This window comes from Chroicocephalus ridibundus, chromosome 2, assembly GCF_963924245.1.
Source record: "Chroicocephalus ridibundus chromosome 2, bChrRid1.1, whole genome shotgun sequence".
Lineage (NCBI taxonomy): Eukaryota > Metazoa > Chordata > Aves > Charadriiformes > Laridae > Chroicocephalus > Chroicocephalus ridibundus.
Window position 1 is genome coordinate 759,123 of NC_086285.1, and position 25,146 is coordinate 784,268.

General features: G+C 53.2%; 2 protein-coding genes across 3 annotated transcripts; both read left to right on the plus strand.

The window, feature by feature from the left end:
- The first annotated feature begins 435 nt into the window (after window positions 1–435).
- LOC134510951 (E3 ubiquitin-protein ligase TRIM7-like) lies at window positions 436–6,737 on the plus strand. Of its 2 annotated transcripts, none has more exons than XM_063324172.1 (7): window positions 436–863; window positions 2,728–2,814; window positions 3,204–3,434; window positions 3,819–3,841; window positions 4,136–4,251; window positions 4,566–4,598; window positions 5,717–6,737. In XM_063324172.1, the coding sequence occupies exons 1-7, from the start codon at window positions 456–458 to the stop codon at window positions 6,226–6,228; spliced, it is 1,410 nt and encodes a 469-aa protein (XP_063180242.1). In that variant the 5' UTR covers window positions 436–455; the 3' UTR covers window positions 6,229–6,737. The 2 variants fall into 2 exon arrangements, with proteins under 2 accessions (XP_063180242.1, XP_063180243.1); XM_063324173.1 differs by having other exon boundaries at window positions 4,566–4,704; window positions 5,717–6,229.
- A 97-nt stretch (window positions 6,738–6,834) lies between these two features.
- Window positions 6,835–23,109, plus strand: CDC25A (cell division cycle 25A). Its single transcript, XM_063324174.1, has 16 exons — window positions 6,835–8,350; window positions 10,976–11,061; window positions 13,036–13,090; window positions 13,744–13,779; window positions 13,926–13,962; window positions 14,351–14,452; window positions 15,304–15,420; window positions 16,331–16,450; window positions 17,138–17,212; window positions 17,882–18,034; window positions 18,350–18,442; window positions 18,842–18,904; window positions 19,008–19,106; window positions 19,826–19,956; window positions 20,336–20,447; window positions 22,550–23,109. Exons 1-16 carry the CDS (start codon window positions 8,196–8,198, stop codon window positions 22,688–22,690), a joined length of 1,575 nt encoding a protein of 524 aa, XP_063180244.1. The 5' UTR covers window positions 6,835–8,195; the 3' UTR covers window positions 22,691–23,109.
- The last annotated feature ends 2,037 nt before the right edge of the window (window positions 23,110–25,146 follow it).

The window sequence follows — 25,146 nt, forward strand, 5'->3', positions numbered from 1 at the left end:
CTCCAGGCTGAACCCCCCCAGCTCTCTCAGCCTGTCCCCACAGCAGAGGGGCTCCAGCCCCACAGGGAGATCAGGGAGCCATGGGATGAGGGGGAAGGGTTTTCCACTGACAGAGGGGAGACTGAGATGAGATGTGAGGCAGAAATTGTTGGCTGTGAGGGGGGTGAGCCCCTGGCCCAGGTTGCCCAGAGAAGCTGTGGCTGCCCCATCCCTGGAGGGGTTCAAGGGCAGGTTGGACGGGGCTTGGAGCAACCTGGGCTGGTGGGAGGTGTCCCTGCCCGGGGCAGGGGGTGGCACTGGGGGGGCTTTAAGGTCCCTGCCGGCTCTAACCGTTCTATGATTTCTAATCCCCGGTTCTGTGACAGCCGCGGGCAGACACACACACATAAACACACCCCCCTCGGCCTTCCCCCACCCCCCCGCCCCGTTCCGGGAAACGCCGCTCGGCGGCAGCTATGGCGCGGGCCCTGCTGGCCCTGGGCGACGACCTGCAGGCCGAGGCCACTTGCCCCATCTGCCTGGAGCTCTTCTCCCAGCCCGTCCTCACCGAGTGCGGCCACAACTTCTGCCGGCCCTGCCTGGAAGCGGTGCTGGGCAAACCCCCGCGCCCCGCCGCCTGCCCCCAGTGCCGCGCCACCGTGGCCCCCGGTTCCCTGCGGCCCAACCGCTCGCTGGCGGCGGTGGCCGGGCTGGCGGAGGCTCTGGGCGAGGAGGCCCGGCAGCCCCGTTGCCAGACCCACGGCGAGGCACTGAGCCTCTTCTGCGAGAGCTGCCGGCGGCCCCTGTGCCCGCTGTGCCGGGAGGAGCCCCCCCACCGGCAGCACCGCGCCCGCCCCGCCGAGGAGGCCGCCCGGCAGCTGCGGGTAGGGGGGAGACGGGGGCCTCTGGGGGGCCTCGGGAACGGGCTGGGTGGCAGCCCGGGGGCGGGCGGGGGTGCTGGGGGGACGCGGGTGGGATCCCCCCTGGGCACAGGGCAGGGCACCTGCCAGGCATGGGCTGGGGTCCCCCCGGGGCACAGGTTGGGGTTCCCTCCGGGCATGGGCTGGGGTTCCCTCTAATCATGGATCTGGGGTCCCTCCCAGGCACAGGTTGGGGTCCCCTCTGAATACGGGCCGGGGTCCCCCCGGGGCACAGGTTGGGGTTCCCTCCAGGCATGGGCTGGGGTTCCCTCTGGGCACGGATCTGGGGGTCCTTCCAGGTCGGGGTCCCCTCTGCACGTGGGCTGGGGTCCCCTCAGGGCACAGGCCAGAGTCCCCCGGGGCACAGGGTGGGCTTCCCTCAGGGCATGGGCTGGGGTCTCCACTGGCCACAGGTCTGGGGGTCCCCTCCAGGAACAGGTCTGCGTCCCCTCAGGGCACAGGCTGGGGTCCCCTCTGGGCATGGGCTGGGGTCCCCTCCAGGCACAAGTCTGGAGTCCCCTTTAGGCATGAATCTGGGTCTCCTCTGAACGTGGGCTGGGGTCTCCCTCCATTCATGGAGTGGGGTCCCCCTGGGGCACAGGTTGGGGTCTATTCTGGGCATAGGCTGAGGTCCCCTCTGGGCACAATCTGGGTGTCTTTTCCAGGCATGGATCTGGGTCCCCTCTGAACATGGGCTGGGGTCTCCCTCCACTCATGGGCTGGGGTCCCCTCTGGGCATGGACTGGGGTCCCTCTGGGCATGGATGTGGGGTCCCTTCCAGGCACAGGTCAGGGTCACCCCTGGGGCACAGGCTGGGGTTCCCCTGGGGCACAGATCTGAGGGTCCCCCTCAGGGCACAGCTTGGGGGCACCTGTGAACACGGGATGGTGTCCCCTCGGGGCACAGATCCGGGGTCCCCCTCAGGGCACAGATTGGGGTCCCTTCCAGGCATGGATCTGGGTCCCTCTGCACATGGGCTGAGGTCCCCTCTGGGCACAGGTCGGGGTCCCTGTCCAGCCACAGATGTGGGTCCCCATCCAGCTGCTGGCTGGGGTCCCCATATGGATACAGGTTAGGGTCCCCATCTGGCCGTGGCTTGGGGTCCCCATCAGGCCGTGGGCTGGGGTGTCGTGTCCCCGCCACCCTGCTGGGGCTGCTGGTTGTCCCGTGGCTCCCGCTGCCCATCGCCCCCCCCCCTCAGCCCATCCAGGGGCACGGGTCCCTCTCGATGCTCACCCCTCTGTGGCCCTGCAAGGTCCCTAGTGCCCTGTATGTCCCCAGGGATGGGGCTGGGGCTGCAGGGGACATGGTGTCCCCAAAAGATGCAGGCTGGGGTCCCCCCCCGACCAGCAGCTCGCTCTGCAGCAGGGCATGGCTTGGAGGAGCGGGAGGGTTTTTTTTTTTAATACTTTAGCAAATTTATGGAGTGCGTCTGAGACACAGCGCTGCTGTCACTGCAAACCTCTTCCCACAAATCCCACTTCCAACACCAAAAGTTGTTTTTCCTAATTGAAAGAAAAAAAACCCAAAAAACAACAAACCACCAAAAACCCAAACCACAAACTTCAGGGTTTCCACACGAAGCTATTCCAGAAATGTTTCTGGCCAAAGCAGCTGCACGTGGGGATCTCCCCGGCCTGGCTGTAACGCGGGCTTGGAGAGAGGCGGGTGACGGCTCAGAACCCACCCCAGTGACCCTGCACAGCCGTATTGTCCCCACAACGGCTGTTTGGTGACATCTTCTCACTAACGTAACGCCAAAATCGCCAAATATGCCTTTTTTTTTTCTTTCTTTCTTTCTTTTTTTTTTTTTTTTTCTTTTCCCCAGGAGACACTCCAGACCAACCTGGTTTTTCTACGAAAAGAGAAAGAAGAATTTAAGCCCGAAGGAGAAAAGCAAAGCAATGTCCTGCTGGTATGTGTTTCTCTCTCCCTGCGCACGCCCTGCCCTCGCCTGCTTACCCCTGCCTCGTCTTCACGGGTGCATCCCATATTTCCCTCTCTCCATATATATTTATCTCCTTTTCCATAACAACACTATTTTCTCTCTCCTCCCCTCTCCATCCCATCTATCCTTCTTCCACCCTGCTCCCATTCAGACTTCACTGTCATCTTGGCTCCCTCAATACCCAGACTTGCCACCTCTCTCCCCGCCCTCCGCTCTCCCAGTTTTTCATCCCCAAAACCTCTCCTCCTTTTCCCCATGATCCTTGTCCCGCTCTCCGCAGCACGGGGTCCCCGTGCCTGCACGGAGGCGGCTGGAGGACAGGCTGGCTCAGGGGCCTCCGCGTGGGTACCTTGCAGGAGAAGGTGGCCTCGGAGCGGCAGAGGCTGCGGGACACCTTCAGGGAGCTGCAGCAGTTCCTGCGGGAGCGGGAGGGTGTCCTGCTGGCCCAGCTTGACCAGGCACACGACGAGCTCACCACGGAGCTTTGCGAATACGTTTCCAGCGTTTCGAAGAGGAAATCGCTGCTGGACACGCTGGTTGCAGAGATAGAGAAGAAACGTGACCAGACGGTGGTCGAATTCCTTATGGTGAGGGCTGCGTCACCCACACGGGCGCTGTGACACCCGGCGAGGCTGGGGGCACCCACCTGGCACCCTCTGCATCCCGCTGCCCCTGCAGCCCAAAGCCTGGGAGTGAAGGGTGGCACGGTGCCGGCCAGCGTGCTGGCGGCCAGGCTGTGACACTGCGTTGCGTGGTGTGGCTGGTGTGAGTCTGGGCCTGCAGCATGAGCTGAGGGAAGGCCAGGATTTGGGTGAGTGAGTCACTGGAGAGTCCCCAGGAGAGTGGAGTGACCCCCCCCAGTCCCCAATACCCTGCGTCATGCAGCAGGGGAGCGATTGTAACTCACTGCCCTGGGGATTGTGGTCCTTCTCGGCAGTGCCAGAGCTGACCTGGTGTTTTCTCTCTTCCAGGATGTTGACAAAACCCTGAGCAGGTATGAAACGGGCTCAGCGTCGCTCTCCTCCCGTGGGCAGAGGTTTGGGAATGCTGTAGGCGGCCGAGCAGCAGCAGCTGGGGGGAGGGGGCTTCGCCCTGCTGAGTATTTGGGATTTCTCTGGAGGCAGACGTTGTTGCAGCGCCGTTAAAGATGGGGTTCCCATGCCGATAGCTGGGACACAGCTCCCCCGAGTTCTGATGCTGTAGGGAATTGTCCCCCCACTTCCCTCCTGGCCCCGGGTGTTGGCTGGCTGCTGGGGTCAGAGCTCCTGTCCGTGTTGTTTACCCCCAGCTGCGAGGCGGCGAAGGCCCCGATCCCGGAACCAGTTTCCCCGGAGCTGCAGAGGACCATTAAGAACCTCTCTGAGATGAGCCAACTGGTCGTGGGTACAGTGGCCAAATTCAAAGGTAAAGCAAAGAAGCGGTGAGTGACACCTTGCTGTGTAGTCAGTGTCTGGGCCTCAGGCACTGCTGTCCCCATGCTGTCCTTCCCCTGGGCTTGGCCGCAGCGGGAGATCCTCACTGCCTGGTCCCTCTGCCCGGGCTTTGGGAGCGAAATACATCTGCTCCAGACAGGACCCGTCTCCGAGCTAGGCTTTGCTGGAGCTGGGGGCTGCGGGAGCTGGGGAGTAGGCTCCACGTCTGGCTTGCTATCCCGATAGGGAGCAGGAAAGATGCCGCAAGAGGAGAGAGACTCATGCATCTTCCTTTCTTTCCTCTAGTGAACCTGCTGAGAGAGATGGACAGAGAAAAGGGTAAGTTTCTGGAGCTGCTGGGCACAAACGAGGGAGAAAAGCTTTCCAGAATGAGTTTCCTTCTATCCTTGGGGCAGAGATGGGCTTGCACCGCATCTAAATTCAGGTCCCTTTGTTTTGGTTGGGCCTGCTATAAAAATCCAGGTCCATCCCCATGCCAGGCAACACCCAGCGACACTGTCCTCTAACACCAAACGAGGGCCGGGACAGCGCGAGGCCCTTGGCTTCCCTGTCTCTGGAGAATTTATCTTCTTTAGCCAGAAGACCGTGACTAGTTAAGCAAAGGGGCTGTACACATTTTGAGCTGGCACTTAGGCGCAGATCAGAAATCCTTTTGCAGATGCCCGGGGTCCGTGCAGTCCTGGCAGCATGACATGGTTTAGAGCTGGCTGGTGCTTTTTGTGCTGAGGCTGGTCTCTGCCCTCTCAGTTTTCTGGATGAGGGACCTGATGCACAAGATGAGCGTGCCTCAGTTTCCCCCATGCTGTGGTCCCCACTGTGAGCCGGGGCCCTGGAGGAGTGGGCTTAGCAGAGGGCCTAGGGTGGCGGCACTGTGTGGTGACAACTCTGTGACCTTGTGGGATGGCCGCAGGATGGCAGCAGAACATCCCACATGAATGGCCAGCTCCGACTCTGGAGTGAGATTACTGGGCAGAGTGGGATTAGGAGTTGATATTCCCTTTGGTGAGCACTCGTCACTGGAGCAGGGACTGGCCTGGCACCACTGCTGCCTTGCAGGCAACGCTTCCTTGCACCCAGGGGGATACATTGCTCCCCCCACCCCGCCTGGCTGCAGCCCCATCACACTTAGACCCAGTGATACCCAGCGGAGGAGTAGCAAAGTCCATTGTGTCTGTCCCCTGTGCATGGGGACGCTGCCTGGGTCAGTCCTGCGTCAAGGAGCGTTGCTTCGCCCGTGGGTCCTGGTGGCAACGAGGACCCTGTGCCCCATGTCCCATGTGGCCTGAGGGGGCTGTGGGTGCTGCCTCTGTGCGCTTGCAGGGCACGAGCGCCCGCTGTGCTCACAGGACACATCCCAGCCCCGTGGAAGAGGAGGAGATGTGCTGGTTCACTCCTCAGCGGGCAACAGACTGATGTTTCTCTCTGTTGTGCATCAGTGAAGGTGACGCTGGACCCGGAGACGGCAAGCCCGTTCCTGATCCTCTCGAAGGACCGCAAAACCGTGCGCCTGGGAGACGGACAGGAAGACCTCCCCGACACCCCCAAGAGATTCATGGGCAGCTCCAGCGTCCTGGGCTGCCAGGGTTTCACGGCTGGGAGGCATTACTGGGAGCTGGAGGTAGGGGATGGAGACAGCTGGGCCGTAGGGGTGGCTGTGGAGTCCGTGCAAAGGAAGGACTCGCTCAGCATGGCCATGGGGAAGATCTGGGCCTTGCGGCGGGACTGGGATCGCAAATACACGGCGTTACACATGCCCCCCACCTCACTGGCACTGAAGGAAGAGCCCCGGAGAATCAGGGTCCACCTGGACTATGAAGCGGGCCAAGTGACCTTCTACAACGCAGAGAACATGATGCAGATCTTGCAGCTCAAGGCCTCCTTCACCGAGAAGGTCTTCCCATACTTTTGGCTTTGGTCACAAGAAACCTACATCCAACTCTGTGCCTGATGGGCTTGGATGCCTCCCGGTCCCCTGCCTGTGCCTGTGGCTAGCTGAGCAGTCAAGAGATGTGGGAATGGCAGAGCATTGCATTGCAAACTCACTGCAGCTCTGCCTGGGCTGGATCCCCTCTGCACATTGCTGCATCTCCTCCTGCTGAGTCCCTTGGAGCATTAAAGATGTGTTGTCCTGCCTGGGAGTGTCCGCATGCTGGTATCCCTGGCCTGATATCACAGTGACGATGTCCCACCTGTCCCTGTGAGCACTGAGGACATGCACAAATAAGCCGGAGAGAGGCAGGGAAGATGCTGTGATTGCGCATGCTGGTCTTTGGCAGCGCTGCATGGCTTGCTTTGGCTCGGTGTGGTGTGCTGTGTTGTGGGCAGCATGGGGACGCAGCCACCCCCACATCCAGGAGCTCAGGGTGGAGCCACCGAGCTGATAATAGCAGTGCTAACTTCTCATGTAAAACTGTAAAAACTGTTGCTTGAGAGGAAAACGTTCAGGGAGGGGACAGGGCCAATCTGAGAGCTGGAGTGAGGGCACAGCCCGAGCCTCTCCAGGCTGGAAGGGTGATGGGGATCTTTGAGATCCTGGGGGGTCAGAGAGGGAGCAAACGCCACCTTGTCTAATCCAGGAACGGGGAGCATCATGTGAACCTGGTGGGTGGCAGGGTCCAGGCAGAGGGACACGGCTCATGCCCTGGAGGCGTGGGATCCCCTGACCAGGTCTTTACATCTCTGCATCAGGCTGAGAACAGTGGACCCAAGAGCAGCCCTGCAGCCAGAGACAGCAGCCTCTGAAACCTTTATTGAAGGTTCCTTTATTGAAGTCCGGCAGAGAGCATCTGCCAGGGACTGGGCTCAGCAGCAAGAGATCTGCAAACCCTGATGTGAGGAGAAGACGTACGACCAGCCGGAGCCATGCTGCGCGTCCCGAGCACTTCACAGTGTCTGTTTTTCCACCTGTAAAATGGGACTGTGTGTTTTGGCGCTGGGACTGCTCCTCCCGCACCTCCGGTGTCCACAACCGTGCTGGCCCGTGGGACGACCCACGCAGGGAGGTCCCCTCCTTTCCCGAGCACAGCCATTGCTGCCTCCATCCTGGACTGTAGGCAGGGGACAGGGCAGGGAAAAGGCAAGGTCGTGGGTCCTCTGAAAAGCGGGGCGTGTGTCCATTTTTTAAAAGCAAGTAGCAGCACCTGGGTGAATATCGTGGTCTCTTGAAGGTAGAGGACACGAGTGGCCTAATGGCACTGCTTTCTGCAGCTCGCACACTGATATGAGCTTGGGATGCATTCAAGGCGTTCTCCCGCTCCAGTTTCATAAGTGCCATGGCTGCATGAGTCCCATCCCAGTGCAGCCGGGATACGCGCAGCTGCCTTCTTCGTCGCCCACCTCACAAAAACAGCTGCTGCTTTTCGGGTGGTGCTGCTCGTTCCTTCTTCTCACCAAGAGCTCGCTTGAGGAGAAATGATGCGCGGAGGGCTCCGAGGCGCCATAACCTGCTGAGTTGGTGTCCTTTTTCCCTTCATCTTTCCCAGTTTTTACCCTTTTCCCATCAGGCCCGGGGCGGGAAAGGAGGGGCCTCAGTGATGCGGGGACTACATTTCCCAGCATGCAACGCGGAGGAGGCAACGAGTGAAACGCGTTTTGCCCTCCGCGTTGCATGCTGGGAAATGTAGTCCCCCTTTGGGCGCCCGTGCTACTTGAAGGGCCCTATTGGCTGGCTTCTCTATTGGCCAGGAGCCACGTCAAGCAACAGCCGGAGGCGGGGCGTGAGGCTCCCGCCGCCGTTCCTACTGGTCGGGACGAGCGGGGTGGGCGGGGAGAGTTGAGGAAAAGCGCCCGCCCCCTGTTTTGATTGGCTGAGGGGAGGTTTGGCGCCAGCTTCGGAGCGGGGCGACGGGTAGCGGCTGGGGTCAGAGCGGCGCGGGAGGCGCTGACAGGAGGACGGCGGCGAGCGGGCTCGGCTCCATGGATCCTACACCGTGCGGTGCTTACCGCCGCCGTCGCCTCCTCCTGCTCTCCCCGGCTTCTCCCGCTTCACCCGCCGTCGTCAAGTCTCTCTTTCCCGATGACCTCTCTCCGGTTTCTGACCTCCGCCTCACCATGGAGCAGCTGGGACGACGGTCAGTGTGCTGCCCCCGGGCACCCCCCCCTTCCTCCTGAGGGCCTATTCCACCCCTTCTTCCCCTCAGGAACCCAAGCGAGGCCTAAGGGAATCCCTACGCCATGTGAGGCCTTGAGGGCCTCTCCCACCTCTACGCGGACCCCAAGCGAGGCCTAATGCCCCCCCCCCCAACTTCCCTCCCCCCCCACCCCCAATATGGGGCTTCGAGAGCCTCTTCATCCCCCATCCCCGATCCTAAGCGAAGCCTGGGGGAGCTTCCCCCCTCTCGCCCACGAAAAAAAAAAAAAAGGGAAGGCCTCAAGGAGTTGTTCTTCTCCTTCCCTCCTTCTCCGCCCCCCCCCCCCCCCCCCCCCCCGCCCCATGTGGGGTTTCGAGGGCCTCTTCCCCCCCGATCCCGGGTCCTAAGCGAGGCCTGGGGGAGGCCCACCACCACCCCCGCGAGGCCCTGAGGAGCTATTCTCCTGCCCCCCACCAACAAGACCTCAAGGAGGTCTTCTACCCCCCCGCCCCCAGCTGCAAGGCCTCGGGGACCTCATCTACCCTCACCAAAAAAAAAAGTGAGGCCTCGTGGATCTCTTCTCTTCCCTCCCCACCCCCCCGAGTTGAGGCCTTGAGGAGCTCTTAATCTTCCCCCCGCCCCCCCGAATTGAGGCCTGCAGGACCTCATGCTGCATCCTCTCCTTCCAAGCACCACCACACACAATCCCTGCCTTAACACCGAGGCCACGCACACCCCGCGATATCCCCCTGCCCTGCCGCCCCTTTATCCCTAGGGAGCCCCGAGATTAGGCCACCCTGCCCCCACCCCGGTCCTGTCCTCTGCCCACATGTGATGGTGGCTCCTGCGCTGTGGGCCGTCTTCCCCTGGTGGTGTCCCATCACGTTGTGCCACCATCTTCCCCTGGATCTGCTCTGGGCACCTACCTCGCTCCTCAGTCATTCCCTGTGCCTGGCTCCAGGACTGAGTGCTTTCCCCTCTCCCACAAATTAATGCTGCTACCTTTGTGCCCATCCTTCCTGCCTTTCGTCCCACATGAGCTGCATCATCTCAGCTCTGTTCTTGCTCCTCGCTGCCACCCATTGCCTCTTTCCTGTGACCCAACTCCCTTAACCTTCCTGCACACCCCTCCTCTTTACTCTTTCACATATGGAAATTGCGGCAGTCTCTGGGCTCTGCTTCTCCTCTCTCCCTGTAACTCCAGCCATGCAGTTGCTCAATCCAATTTTGCTGTTACTAGTCTCTGACTCCTTTAATCTCATTATTCTTACCTCTACAGTTTGTCTCTTGTATGGTTCCTGTTTTGCCCTGGCCCACTCTAGTCTTGTAGTCTTGTTGACCCTCCTGGTATTTGCCCTTTGGTTGCTTTTTTTTCTTTATATTATTCTCATTTCTGTAATCACCTGCTTTCTTTATGATCCTTCCCTCCTTCAGATTCCTGGAATTCCCGCAAACGATTTGCACCAGTCCCCTCTGTGCTCATTAGTCTGTCCTTTGAGTTTGTGGCCCTAGCTTGCACCCTGGCACATTTTTTTTTTTTAATTAACCCATGTGATGGAGGAGCCGCACTCAAGTTGTTTTTCCCTTATTTAAGGTAATATAGAGTAAGGCTACATAATATGCATATGTCTCTGTATTGAAGCTACTGTGATCCCTGCCCACGTATGAAACGAACGTGTGTCTGATGTGGCTCTACAGCTGCGCAGGAGAGCTTGCCTCCAGGGTCCCTACCTGCTCGCAGAGTGGTGTTTGTACTTGCATACGCACAAGGGACTGGTCTTACCCCGTCGGGCTCTGGATGCCTCAAGCCCCTTCCCCTGCAGAATGATTTAGAGTGATCCAACGGTTATGTGGGCAGAGAAGAACCTCCTTAGTTGATAAGACAAAATTTGAGAGCTAACTGCTTATAAAAATGAGTTTGAGTTAGAAGTTTGGTAATTCTTCTATGCAAAACAATAATTAAGTGAGTTGCTGCTGAAGAGAGAGTTGCAGTCCCAAGAAGGGTGACGGGGCTCCGATATAGATGTTTCTAGAGAATAGTTTGGGAGGTGGTAATGTGATTCCAGGCACCAATAACCTATTGCACACTTAAATTAGTTTTAGTCCTAAAGTTTTATTGCAAAGTCTGTCATATTGTTATGTTAGGACCTTCATTTGTGAAGGCACAAACTCAGGACAGGCTCTAAATCATGATTTTTAAAGGAAAACCCTTGTGGTTAGTGTGTCATGGAGAAAAGCTTGGTAATTGGGTGTGAGGTGACCAGAAAGGCAACCAGGATAATTATTGTCTTAAATGACCCTCTTTCCATCTCTGTTTCGGAAGCCTAACTTCTAACATTATCAGCACTGTGTGTGCAGGTTTAAAGAAACCAAAATCTGAAGCTTAGGTCCCTGTAGGTATTAGATCTGAGGATATTTGTGGGTGGAATTGTCCGTGTGCTCAACAGCATGCAGAGCATGAGAGTCTGCATTCTGCAGGATTGCCAGGCTGGAATCCTTTCACTTGGCCAATGATAGGGGTTTTAGGTTGTGATTACCTGTGCTGTATATCTACGTTCAGGCACTCCTATATCGTATTTCTCACTTCAACGAGCATTTAAAACAAATACCGAACTTCCTTTACAGTCAGCATGAAAACGCTGAGCAAGATCTGGAAAACAAGAATGCTAATGGTTTACAAAGAACAGTGTCATCGGAATCAACAGACTCAGGTATGGCTTTCTCAAGTAATAAATAACAGGTAAGAAATGAAAAGCATTGTATCTTTACATGGCTTCCACTGCAAGAGGCTGCCAGGGTTTGGACAGAGAGCTATTGCCTGCCTGCAATCCCTGCAGCCGCTTCTCATCCTTGTGCTCTTCAAAGGAGGGAGGCAGGCAAGCCATCGCTCGGCAAGCTTCTGCAGTTCGTGGTTTGGGTTGTGGATGGGTGGTTTTTTATTTTGCTTTAATCGTCCTGGAGTATGTTAGCTGTAGAACTAGAAGGAAAAACTGGTTCTGCCCCCACAGGGGGACTCTGACAGAGATGGCTTTTTCCTTTTTTCTTGGGATGGCTGTTAGGACGTGGTTGCTGACCTGTCAGGCTTTGTACTGCAGCATGATGTTTATCACTGCCATTTTCTGATTGCCTTGATGTTCTGCTCTGTACATGGCGGTAGGTCAACGCCTTATCGTGAGTGTATCAGCCTTTCTTGCAGTAGAGACGGCTGAAGATGAAGGCTGCTAAAGATAGCCCAAGATAGGCTTCACCGGTGAATTGGGTTCCCACCATTCCTTCGTCTGTGGTGTCTTGCAGATATTGGCTTGTGAGAGTTTATTGTTGTGTGTTGGGGCTGGAAAATGGGGAGATAGTGTTCCATTCTTCATTGTTAGGGTCCGCTGCATATCTGTATTTGGCTCTGAATGGGACCGATTTGAGTTTCTGAGGGTGATAACTTTGATGAAAGCAAGTTGTCACCGTGTGGTTTCTCTCTTTTAAACCCAAACTGTGCTAACCTGCTCCGCATGCTTGAATCGAGGCCCTTGAGCAGGGTCTCTTTTGTGGGGTTTTTGTGGCTTTTTGTTAATATGAGCTGATTGTTTATCTGAAACATGGGGAGCTGTTTCTTAGTACTGATACTTGCCTAGAAGTTGTTTTTTTTTTTTAGATGAGATGCTTTATCAGTGAAAATGAAATAAGCTATTACCCGACAACTTGTAGTATCAGGGGAGCCCAGCGATGGAAATCAGTGTCTCTGCCTGAAGTTATGCATCAGTCTTACTGTGCTTGGTACTTCCAGCCTTCAAAGGAACCGCTAAAACATGAGTACAGCTCACACACCACAGAGCAGGATAGAATAGCCAAGCTTGCTACATCTTCACCTTCTTGGCGTTTTCCTTTTCCCCCCCACCCCCCGTCTCCAAAGCAGGCCTTAAGTGCTTACAAAACACTCATGATTAAGGCTTCTGCTGTGCCAAGACCACTACCTGTCGTGTTAGTCAAATTAATTCTTTGTAGTTGTTTGTTTAGATCACAGTCACTGAAGTAGGAACAAGTCTTGTCATAATGGTGTAGAGTGTTCTGGGAAGCCCTTGGCCTGTCACTAAGGCTTGTGAATACCACCACAATACAAAAACTCCTTGGGGAATCTGCGTTTCAGTAAGCTTTGTATTTGACAGTACTTAAATGCTATGTAGCTGTAATGTTTCGCTTAGTTTGTGATTATGGAGTGCTTGCTGTTACTTCTAGCACACTAGCATGCATTAAGAAGGGCCTTTTGACTATTTTTGTAATGAGCACAAAATGTCTTCCTGGGGAGTGGTGTAACTAAAAACCTGGCTTAAAAACCCTAACGGACTAAGTTGTGTGTCTGAGCAAATAAGCCAAATGTGTTCTATGGTAGCAGAACATGTTCTATATGACATTCTAGGCAGGGCTAGGGGTGTTTCTTTTAATTACTCTTAGTTTTCCACAAGTACTAACACTTGATTATCTATGGCTGAAACCAATGGTATGGAGTATCTGCAACTCTTATTTACTTCTACACTCTGTTATTTACTTCTGCACTGAGGTGAGGCTGCAGACAGGACTTTCGGCATTAGTTTCCTGCCCGAGCTCAGGGTCTTTCCGAGGAAATCTGTAGCTGTGTCCAATGCTTTGCGTTTCCTAGGTACTACTCGGTAGAAAATGCTGTCTCTCCTCCGCAGGTTGTGCCTTGGATTCGCCTGGTCCTGCAACCTCAAACGATATCACGGAGGAAACGTATGTAACCGTATGCTAAGCCTGACTTCTGGCATTTCACGTTGCGCCATTAACAAACGTAGGCTAATGAGAGGCTTGATGTGGCTTTTCCTTTGCTGGCATGCATGCAGTGGGCTCTTCTCTCTTCAGCTTCGAGAAGTGCGGGCTGTAGTGCTCAGCAGCTTGAGAGGCTAGGCTTTCTGTCTTGTCCGCGTCCCAGGGTACGTAACGACTCTTGGGTCTGAGTTAATGTGTTGTACCAACCAGACTGTTTGAGTATGACATTGGCACCTTGCCAGGAGTCTGAGGCTGCTGCTCTGAGCTTTGGATTTGCCACTCAATTAGATTATTTTTTTTCCCCGATATTCTTATCCCCAGGGATGGCGGGCAGATGCCCTTGGTCCCTGATTTACTGAGCTTTTCTTCTTTCAACTGAGCTTCTTGTTTAAACAATGCTGAAAAGAGTTTAAGGAAAGGAGGGGGAGAAGTCTAGCTAGTGTTTCAAAAACTAGGATGGGATAAGCTGGCTATAAATAGCTTTTGAGAAAGACAAAAGTGTCATCAAGAAGCATGTTGGCTTCTGCTTAGCGTAACACTTCATGACTTAAATACCAGGTTGATTTTTAGGGTGCTATCCTTTGGCGCTAACTCTAGGGCATCTCACTTGCTTTTAGGTTTGAGAAAGCAATTCTTGAATCCAGCAGACTGAAGTAAGTATAATTCTATTTTAACTTCTTTGTCAGTGACTGTTGTAGCTCATGGAGTTTTATTGGGGGGGTGGGGAGTGAGTTCTACTCGCATTGCTGTCTTTTAAAACAAAATGTTGAAATACATCTTGGTTTTTTTTTCATCGTAGCCTTCGGATGCCTTTCAGAAGAATCCATTCACTGCCAGTAAGTGGTATTGATATTATATAAATGTTAAAGGATTTAGCATGTTAAGTGTTTTTTAGTTGGATACATTCCATAACTTGTTAATTTTCTGTCTTCAAGAACAGCTGCTGTGGTACTTAATGAAAGCTGTCAAAATTACAGCTTGTAAACTAGAAGTCTCATTCGAGTTGGTGTGAAATGTCAGTGATGTGGCTTTGTCACTAATGCAGTTGAAGCATTTTGGTACCTGCACCCAGATGTCAGCATAAGAGACTCCTGCACATAGTTTGCACCAATTTGAAAATCGGAGACCTTACAATCTTTATTAACCCTTGTTTTGCTTAAAATGTCATTGTGCAAAGACTATATTGCACGATACTGAACTGGCACTTCTGTGTGAATGTTGTAGCAAAGCCTCCTGGGATCCAGCCCTGCTCTGAAGAGAAATCATTCCGATTCTCTGGAGAGTGATTCTTTTCAACTGTTGGAACAAGATGAAAATAAGGAGAATGTAAGTGTTGCTTTCTGTAGCCCGCAGTGATGCAGTGTAAGAGGCAAAGCCGAGGAAGCTGAATTAGCCCCCCCCAGCTTCAGCATTGGAAGTGGAGGAAAGGGCTGCTTCTACTCTGTGCCAGGCTGTAGTTCAGACATAACACGGTTTTGCATAGCTTAGCTTAGGGGAACTGGCAGGGAAGTGCGACAGTGACTGCAAATTGATTATAGGTTAATAAAAATTTGGAAGACTTTGATTGTGCAGCTCTACTTTCCTGCTACTGAACCTGACTCCCTTCAGGCTGTGGCAAGGGGAGGTGTGTTCATGCTGCCAGCTTCAGATAGCTACGAGGGGTGCCTCCAGAAAGCTGTTTAGATAGATCACCTCATCTCTCTCCACTGCTGGCGTGGGGAGCTCTGGTTCCTCAGCAGCACAAAACTCCTTCTGCCTGCTTGGTCTCAAAGGCCTTGCTGCTGGAAATCCCATTGGAAGGACTCCGACAGGTCGCTACAGAAGAGCGGGTGTCAGGAGAAGATGCCCGTCACCAAGCAACAGATGTAATTCTGTTCACCAAGGTTCAGCCTTGGCTGCCTTAAAAATGACTTGAGAAGTTGACTCGCGTAAGAAACAGAAAAGCCTTACGCATATAGGTGATATCAAGAGGATGAAAGCTTGATTATGTTAAATGAATCACTATTGTAACACCTTTAATTTGAAAACACTCACCTTCAGACTATTCCTGTTAGTAGCTGGGAACTCAAATCCAAAATGTCAGGTAGCTTCGAAAAAAGAAAAAGATGAAATGATCCTAGTAATTTAAGCAGCTTGTAATTTTGGTAAAACGATCACTTTGCTTCTTCTTAATTCAGGAATCATTTGAGTTTAAGAAGCCAACCAAACCAGCTTCTCGTTGTTCTGCGCACGTCCGTTCCCGTGATGGAAAAGGTGTTCCTGGACCGAGGCAGAATTCGTCTCCAGCTCAGACAGTAAGCGCTACTGTGTTCTTTGCAACTAATTCTCACCCAGTCTGCTCCATACCTGCTGCCTGGGAGGAAGAAAAATTGCATCAGGGTTCTGAGGAAGTGCTATTAATCACCACTATTCACGTGCCAAATAGATATGTTGGGGTTTTTTTTTTTTATCTGTCAGATAAGAAAACTGTCCTCACCTTTCGGCTGGTGAGATGGCTAGAAGTTTGAAATGTGGCTTGTTCTGTAGTCTGTGAAAGATGAGGTTATGCTGCAGTAAGTCAAGGGGGTGCGGACATGGATGTGGAATAGAGGGAGATAGATAGTTTGAAATTGTTTTCACTATCGATAAAGTAGGAACTTACATCGAGGCAGAGGCTTTTGGAACAAAGAAACAAGCTGTGTAGATGCAAGGGGATCTCCTGCCCAGATGTGACATCCAGGAAGAAAATACTTACCTTATTCATATTCTATTGCTTAGAAAAAGCAACTGAAAAAAAACCATGATGGGTCCTTGCACAGAAACAGAGCTGGGTGGTGGGGGCAAGTCTTGTCTCCGCTCCTTGAATCTGGTAGTCCTTCATCCTGCTTGGTGCTCCTGATCTTGGGCTTATCAACTGCAGAGTTCCTATTAGTTCTTGTTCCTGTTGACACCCGCCATGGAGAAATGCTGGTGTCAACAGGTATCCAGCACCTTTGCTGGGTAGCTTCTTCCAGAGAAGAGGATTATGGCTTAACCAGGCTGATGAAGCGCTCTGCTGTTGTAGGCATCAAATAGAATTATTGGAGCTCAAGTCAGTGTATTCAAGGTGGTGGAACGACCACTGTGTTTTCTGTAGCGCAGGGAGAGGCAGGGCATTGTCTCTGTGGTTACAGCATCCAGCAGTAAAGAGATGAAACGTTGTTAAAACTAACTGTCTTGTCTCAGTTACCCCCGGGTGAACAGGAGAACTACAGGCCAGCTTTCCCGCAGCAGTCTGCTCTGGCATCCTCTGAAAGCGAGGATGATGATGGATTCCTAGAGCTGTTAGATGAGCAAGATTTGAAGGTAGGTACAAAGGAAATGCGATGGGCATCTCAAAATCAGCTCACTCTGATGTTACTTGTCTGCCAACTCCGTGTGTCTGTGAGGCACGTATATTCTAGCAGAAGTCAGCGTGGCGAGTCGAACTGCAAAAAGCTAAGTACGAGGGAATCCTGGGAGCTGAGCTGTCGTAATCTTTTTCAGTTCTTGCATTTCGGTGTCTCCATCTTATATGTGGTGTTTCCTAGTGCAGACAGCGGGATTTACTTGGGGGTGTGAACAGCAGTTAGTTTAAGAATTGCTGCTGTTCCTATTGGCAGATGGGAACTGCGTTACTAGAGAGAATTATTTGAACAGTTGGCTGGTTTGTTGTTTTTTTTTTTTAAACTTGTTGTAAGAGCTAGAGGTGATATTTGCTTTTGAGCCGCTTAAATAAAAGACTGTTTTTAACTGAATTTGAAATGCTTAAAGCTTTGGAGGACCGTCATTGTTAATTGGGCAATGAATTGATATAACCTACCTCCTCCTATCTGTCTCGACTTAGTTCCATTATTTCATTGAGTATGGGACTAGTAATTGAGTTAAATTCCTAAAACTGCTCCGACAGCTGAATTCAACTGGAACGTTTGCCCGAGGTGTGCAGAAGCTGTAGATATTTACAGTCTCTGCCCACGGTGAAATAGATGAGAACGCACTTTCTTTTTTTCGCAGAACGATGAGGAGATGCCATCTGATGTGTCGAGCCTCTGGACTGCGCCGCTAGTCATGAGGAAAACGGACAATCGGGTGAGTGTTCTGGGAGAGCACAACAGAACAGAGACGGGGACTTTGTTCTGGCAGCCGATCTCGCTACTGGGACAAGTGATCACACTGTCTCTGCTCCTATATCCCTCATAACAACAGCAAAACAAGATACAGCATAAACCCCCTTCAGTATTCGGCTGTCTCTGGTGCCTGTTTAACCTGGAAGACTTTGTCAGCGTGGAACAATGCTCATTATGTTTGTATACAGGCGTTAGCTTTTGTTTTTACAAAAACACTTCATAAATACAAGATGATCTTGACTTCCCTTATCAGATCCTTGCTGATGTATCTTGAATACGTTTTGCATAGCCTTACCTGGAATGCCTCGAGCCCAATCTTCTGATAACAGACTGCGAAGGGAGTTTAGACTCCAGCAAAAAGCTCCTTAATCTGCTGATAGATTGTCTGCTAATTGGTATAAAGCACTCTGCGAGCACATCATTTTGCTTATGGTGCTCCAAGCTCATCCCGTCCGCGCAGCAAGAAACCAAGTGTTACTGGAAACGTAGGTCCTGAATTTAGATGACCATATTTATGTCCTGCTGGTGCTGCGCAGCGGTGTCTTGTAAAGATGTCTCAAAGTCTGAGGCTTGCTTAGTTTCTGAGCTAAATCTTTGCTAGACAACTTGTAACTTCTTTCCTTCCTCGTAGGCCAAACGCTGCCGGTTGTTTGGCTCTTCATCTCTGCCTGCTGCTGTCGGAAGAACCCCCCAGAAAAGGATGGAGAGGTCCCAGGAAGAGAATTCTCCAGGGAAAAGCAAGAAGAGGAAAAGCCTGCCTGGAACACCTTCTGAGGACTCGACGGTTGGTGGCTTGGCATCCAATTTTGTAACAAAGAATTGATTAGGAGGGGATCTAATATAGGTGTCTAGTTTATGATGGTTAGTGAGAGCGCTTTTCCAGGTGAATTGCTGACCTAGCAAAACTGCAGCTTCAATGCGTAGTGCAGGAGGTCGGGGGGAGCTGGTGCAATAGTTGCTGCTCTTGAGCCTGAATTTTGCCTTAATCCAAAGGGGAAGCTGGGGGAGTCGTAGTTCAGGATTTCAGAGTTTTCTGTTATGTTAAAGGGTCTCTCTGCTGCCGGTGCTCGGCCTTGATCTCTAACCTCTGCTCCCCTAGAGTTTGAAAATGGTAAAGACACAATCCTCCACCGCAGAGATCGAAAGCATTTTGGACAGTGACCAGAGAGACCTTATCGGTGACTTCTCAAAGGTAATTCAAGGGATTTAACGGTCAAGTGTTAATTCAAGTGTTTTAATGGCCTCTCTTGGTAGAGATGTCTCAAACCAGCCCGAGTAAAGCACTCCCTACTGTTAAAGTACATAGTCAAAGGACTAGGAAAGGCTGTCGGTGAGAAGGGTGCTATCATAGGGTAGACACAAAGCGATTCATTTGTGGTTACTCAAAAAGATCTACAAAATCCCTTCAGTATAGGAGCCACACAACTCTGTCCCTGAATTTTAGAATTCTTAGTTTTAACTCTTGAGCTTTGCTGAAGAGATTCTTCTCAACCAAGTATCTGTGTTACAAAATTAACTGCTGCGCGCTGTGCCATCGTCTCTTTGGCTCGCTTCTTGGAATTTTCTCAATTAAACGCTGTCTGTCTCGTAGGGTTATTTATTCCACACTGTCGATGGGAAACATCAAGATTTAAAATACATCGACTCAGAAATGGTATGTGCTCCAGGGACAGTAAGAAACATCCTTTACTGGGAAGGGGGAACAACACAAAAACATCCTGAAATAACTGAACCTTTTTTTTTTTTTTCCTCCTCAGATTGTGTCTGTGCTGACTGGGAAGTTTGCGAGCTTCATCAAGGAATGCGTGATAATTGATTGTAGATACCCGTATGAGTACGAAGGAGGACACATCAAGGTAAGAGCAGTGTAGAGTTGTCAAAGTTGCAACCTGGGGTCCCTTGGCACCATGTCGAGCCGCTCTTTACTAGCGAGTACCCCAGGCTGTGTGGATTTGTTATTGCTGAGGTGCCCGAGTGCCCCACGGGTGTCCGGGATCCTGTCACACCTATGCACTGCGTGAGTCTCAGGACCCTGAGCTCGCACTTGGGTCATAAAGTGACTTTTCCCTCAAGAGAGGGAACATTCTGCTTTCCTTAAGCAAAAGAGGTGGCCTGGGTGGCAAACAGGGAGGTGGTTCCAGAGGAGGATGTAAGACACTCGGTGTCCAGCACCCTGATATCTAGGGAAGCTGAAATTGGAATATTAAACTTCATTTAAACCAGAGACCTCAAAGAACAACTGGCTGTGTGAAACATGACTGATTTTTGAAGTCGTCTGCTTGTGCAAGCTGGCCTGCCCCCTCAAACACAGCGAGGTGGGGAGGGAAACCCAAGGAGCCCCAACCGACAGCTGTAGAAATGTCCGTCTGGACCAGGTCCAGGTCCCCCAGCGTCAGCGTTAGGCTGTCTGCGATGTTCTATTGGGTCTGAAGCTGCCTTCCCAACGGCTGGAGAGGGTTCCCAGAGCTCCCGTAGGGAAGTAAGATGAGCAAACGGCTTGCGTGGAAGTCTGATGGGTTTGTAATTGTTCTCCTCCACTCACCGCCTGTGCTCGGGCATGACTCTGCCTTCACAGGGCGCTGTAAACCTACACATGGAGGAGGATGTGGAAGACTACTTGCTGAAGAAGCCAATCCAGCCGTCGGAGAACAAACGAGTGATAATCGTCTTCCACTGCGAGTTTTCTTCAGAGCGGGGTCCTCGAATGTGAGTTACCCCATGCTCCCCCCGCTAAGACCTTCCTGCTGTGCCAATTGAGGGCAGAGCTTTCAGGGTGGGCACCGGTTACTGTGCTGGCCCGCTACGTCATACGCGGTGTATCGTGAGTAGGTGTTGGCTGTCACCTGGCAGGGAGGTGACATGACCCATGATGTAAACGACCAGTTGAAGTTGGGCTGGAATGCTTAGAGATGGAAAGAGAAAACCAGTTAGCCGCAGCTTTGCAGCCAGCGTGGCTTGTCCGCCTGCTCCTGACGGGCAGCGGCTCGCTTCCATAATCCAAGGAACGGGAAATTTTGAGTGAGCGCTCTTTTAACGCATTATTTGTTGAACGTGAGATTTAACGGAGGATCTTTTCCTGCGACAGGTGCCGGTTTGTGAGAGAGCGGGACAGGCTGGGTAACGAATACCCCAACCTCCATTACCCAGAGCTCTATGTCCTGAAGGGGGGTTACAAGGACTTCTTCTCAAGATGCCGTGTAAGTAACGGTCTCTTAAATTCAGCGCTTTCACGCTCAGAAGGAACGATAGATAAATAATACCGATGTAATCAATCGGACTTCTCTTTGGTGTATTTTTTTTGCAGGGGTAGCTTTTCCTGCTGTGTTTCACAGCGCTGTCCTGCGCTGGTACAATCTGGCAGTGAGGTTGTCCTCGCTTCTCTGAGCCTATTCCCTACTTCAGAGCTGTCTTGCTGCCGTGGCTGCAAGGTTTTTTCCGCTTGTCTTGAGTAAAATATAAAACTGGTTTCTGCCCTTTTATACCAAGTAGGAGTTCAAAATGTCATTTGGAGAAAGGAAGTTAAGACTGCTCAGCCTGCAAGGACTGGGAGAGCGGGGAGGCTTGACAGTAATTGCCGTATAACAAATGGAAACCTGAAGTCTCATACGGCACTAAAATAGCAACGCTGAAAAACTCGAGCTTTGAGTTTTCAGCCTCTGATTCAGAAAAGGAAAGTAAAAACTGCCCAGCAGCTCTCTTCCCGGCGCTGCGAGGATGGCGTTTCTCGTATCGCTTGGCTTCTGCTGCTTCAGCGTTTCAGTGGCCGTACTCTCTCTCCCCACCTAGTTCTTCCTGCTGCTCTGACACAAACCAGGCGGTGGACGGACTGTCACTTTGGTCCCTCTCAGGCCCTTGTGCTTTAGATATCTCCTAGATTACCTTCCTCTTCTGTCACTTGGTGCGTTTTCAGAGAGATGTGAGAGGTTTGGCCTTCCTGTGGCCGGCTGGCTGGGGCTGCGTGCTGTTTCCCAGTGGGATGTTGGGTCTCCCAGCGTTTGGGCTGCCGTAGGGGATGCCGATGTTCACGGCAGTGAGTGCTCTCCTGGTTTTTGGCTCTCCCTGCGGTCTCCTGGCTCCCCTGTGGCAGTGAATGCCTGGGTTTTGTTTCGGCCCTATGGTTATCCATCCTCTGCCGAGGTGGGAGGACCGAGGGCCTCAAGGTGGCAGCATGAAACAGCCGACGGCAGCCTTTCGCACCCTGGTGCGTGAGCCAGGGGCTGCCGGCCCCCAGGGACAAGTGTTCTGTACATTGGCGCTGTTTCCAGGTGAATACTACACAGACTGACTTTGCGTATTGATGTCTGGCAGAAAATTTGGGGTGAGCGCTCTGTACACAGGGCTGAAAGTCCTTCATTTAACAGCTATCACTTCTGAGGGAGCTGTAATCCGAGTAACACTTGCCTTTGTTCAGCAGCATCTGGTATGACGCTCCTGCAGAGAGTGGGGGGCTCTAGTCCTGGTGGTGGTATTTGCTCACATTGTTGCTGCCAAGTTCTGTTGGCAAGTCTGAGATCATCGCTCCTGTGACATAGACTTATAGAATCACAGACTGGTTTGGTGGGAAGGGACCTTTCCAGAACATCCAGTGCCACCCCCTGCCCTGGGCAGGGACACCTCCCACCAGCCCAGGTTGCTCCAAGCCCCGTCCAACCTGCCCTTGAACCCCTCCAGGGATGGGGCAGCCACAGCTTCTCTGGGCAACCTGGGCCAGGGGCTCACCACCCTCACAGCCAAGACTTTCTTCCCAATATCTCACCTAAATCTTCCCTCTTCCAGTGTAGAACCCTTCCCCCTTGTCCCACGGCTCCCCTCCCTGCTCCAGAGTCCCTCCCCAGCTTTCCTGGAGCCCCTTGAGGGACTGGAAGGGGCTGGAAGGTCTCCCCGGAGCCTTCTCTTCTCTTCTCTCCCCCAGCTCTCTCAGCCTGTCCCCACAGCAGAGGGGCTCCAGCCCTCCCAGCATCTCCGGGGCCTCCTCTGGCCCCGCTCCAACAGCTCCGTGTCTCTCCTGTGCTGAGGCCCCAGCGCTGGAGGCAGCACTGCAGGGGGGTCTCACAGAGCGGAGCAGAGGGGCAGAATCCCCCCCTCGCCCCTCTGCCCACGCTGCTGGGGATGCAGCCCAGGCTGTGGGGGGTTTCTGGGCTGCCAGTGCACGTTGCTGGCCCATGGCCAGCTTTTCCCCCCCCTTCCCAGCACCCCCGAGCCCTTCTCCTCAGGGCTGCTCTCCATCGATTCTCCGCCCAGCCTGGATTTGTGTTCAGAAGTTAACATACTGAAGTTAAACCATCTTCTCTTCCCCCAGAGCTTCTGCGAGCCCCAGAGCTATCGCCCCATGCACCACGAGGACTTTAAAGAAGACTTGAAAAGATTCCGCACCAAAAGCCGGACCTGGGCTGGTGAGAAGAGCAAAAGGGAACTCTACAGTCGCCTGAAGAAGCTCTAAGGCCTGAACTGGACGCGCAAAGGCTGCCCATCGTCGGGGGGAGGCTGCAGTGGGAGGGAGACGACCCTGTTCCTCGCTTGCGGTTATCAGGTACCGGCTCCCTCCTCGTCTGTTGTCCCACCGGGAACACCCTGGAACTTGTGGCTGCAGGTTGAAACCGAGCAACCTGGGAGCTGACTCTTCTCAATCCTCTCGTTCCGCTGCTTCGAGGAAATGGCTTCTCGTCTTCCGTGACATCCACAAACTGCCCAATGCTCTGCCCAGGGGGTGGGGGGAGAGGCTGTCGCGTGCCACTGACGTGGGGCTTGGCTGGTACGTGGTGTAAGCAGTGAGGGTATTTTAGTGTCTGGTTTGTTTTCAGGTTGTTTTTTTTTTTTTTTAAATGCTTTATTTTATTTAAATACAGTCAAATGAAGCTCATACCGCTGCAGTTGAATCGTCCGGGTTGTACTTAAATCTTGTTTCTGCTGAAGGGCAGCCTGCTGTTGGGGGGTGGGTGGCGGGGGGAGTGGAGGGGGTGGGAGTTGTCTATTAATTATTTTTCTCAGCTGCAGCTTTGATTCGGTGTTTTAGTAGCAAAATGCGTCGTGGGGAAGTGAAACGGGCAACGGCTCATTACAGCCAGAGGTTCCCACCTCGCCAAACTCCCGGGTTTCGCCGTGGGAAGCCTCTTGAAGAAACTCTAAGGGGAAATCGCTTATTGTGCGTAGAGATCATGTCCACCTCGTTTTCTTAACCTAGATTGCTTTATTTCATAGTAATTTGAATTTAGCGGCTGCTCTGGTTCTGGAGGAGTTGATGTTTCAAAGTAGGGAGAGCTGGGAACGGAGGGTAATTCGGCATCGGGCTGTCTGGGGCCATCCCCAGCAGTGCCGGGTGCCGAAGCTGTCACCAGGGTCCCCCACAGCAGCAATTTACTGCCCTGCGCCCTCCGAGGCTGCGTCGGAGCGTCATCAAATGTGTCCAGAAAAGCGCCCGGCGATCCTGGGAGCCTGTTCTGACCCTGCTCCTGCTGCCGGGGCTTTGACTCTGTGGCCACTTCTCCTGTAGCAGAAGCGGCTCCTGCCGGGAAAGGCAGGAAATAGAATTAATTCTTGAGGGAAGAGGAGCTTCCTCGGCCGCTGTTGTACCCTGTAGCTCAGCCCTACAACTTCATGGCTCCGTGGCGCAACAGCGCCGGTCCTAAAACTGCTTTGCTGCTGATCTTGATGTCACTTAAGACCCAACTACTGAACCTTGGAGCAGCTCAGAGATTTCGGGGTAAGGCCGGCCGCTCGCTGCAGCAGGGCCGTGCCCATCGCCGTAGCTCATCTTCCTCACCCGGGAATTTCTTGGTGGAAGTACTGCTCCCCAGGCCGGGCGTGCAGCCTGGGAACAGCCCCGCAGCCTGGGAGCTCTGGGCTCTTGAGCAGGACTCCACGCTCCGCGGGGCTTGGCTGCCTCCCCCCGAGGTGTTGCATCTGTGTCAAAAAAATACTGAGATGGAGGTGCCTTATGTAGAACTTTAACCTGATATTTTTATTTTTTTTTTTAAAAAAACTGTTTCTTAAAACCTGCTGTTAATCCTCTCGAGAACTGAAAGGATAAACTTTGAACTGTTTCTCATTTAAAAAAAAAAAAAAAAACCATCAGATTTTGCTGGCTTTCCTCAAAACTGAACACCTTGAATGGGAAGATGGCGACGAGGTGCTGAATTGGAAATGGCCGTTTTCAGCTCTTCCCCCCTCACCCGGGGGGAGGTCTGAGCTCTGGGGAGGTGGGAGGACAGAGCCGCGATGCTCTTCTGAGGTCCCCTGGCAGCAGTCTGGCTCCGCCGTCCCCCTTCCTGCCCCTCAACCGGCTCCTTCTCCCAAACCTCCCGGTATTCAGGAAACGGAGCGTGGGGTGGGTGTTGTGGCGCTCGGTGGCCCAGCGCAACAGGGGGACGGGAGCCACAGTCAGCGCTTTGGGGGCTCAGATTCGCCTGTCACACCCCCCCCCCCCGGAGATGGGAATGGGACCCCCTGTGTCTGTGTGGGTTTAAGAGCCCTGAGCGGGGGGAAGGTGGAGGCTGCGAGGTGTTTCTAAACAGCATCTCGGCCCGCGACCCCAATAGACACCCGCGGGCTAAGGGAATAAAGTACTTAAAATCTCAAGGGTTTGTTTAACTCAGCTCATCTCGCACTAGGAGGTGCGCTGCTGAACTCGGCATCGCCCACCGCGGCTTGAGAAGAAAACCGCGTTGGCGATCGCTGCTTTTCCTGTTGTGTTCTTTGCTTGTTGTTCTTGGGGTAACTTTAAATGATTAAAAAAAAAAAATAATAGCGCCGCGCTTTCCTGTGAGCGGCGGGAATGGGACGGGTTGGAGGAAGGCTGGTTTGCTGGCCCGGCTGCCCCCGGCTGCGTGGTGTTTGTGGAGCTGTGGCTGGGTGAGAGCCGCTCCCGGCCTCGTGCAGGGGTGGACGGAGCTGGGAAAG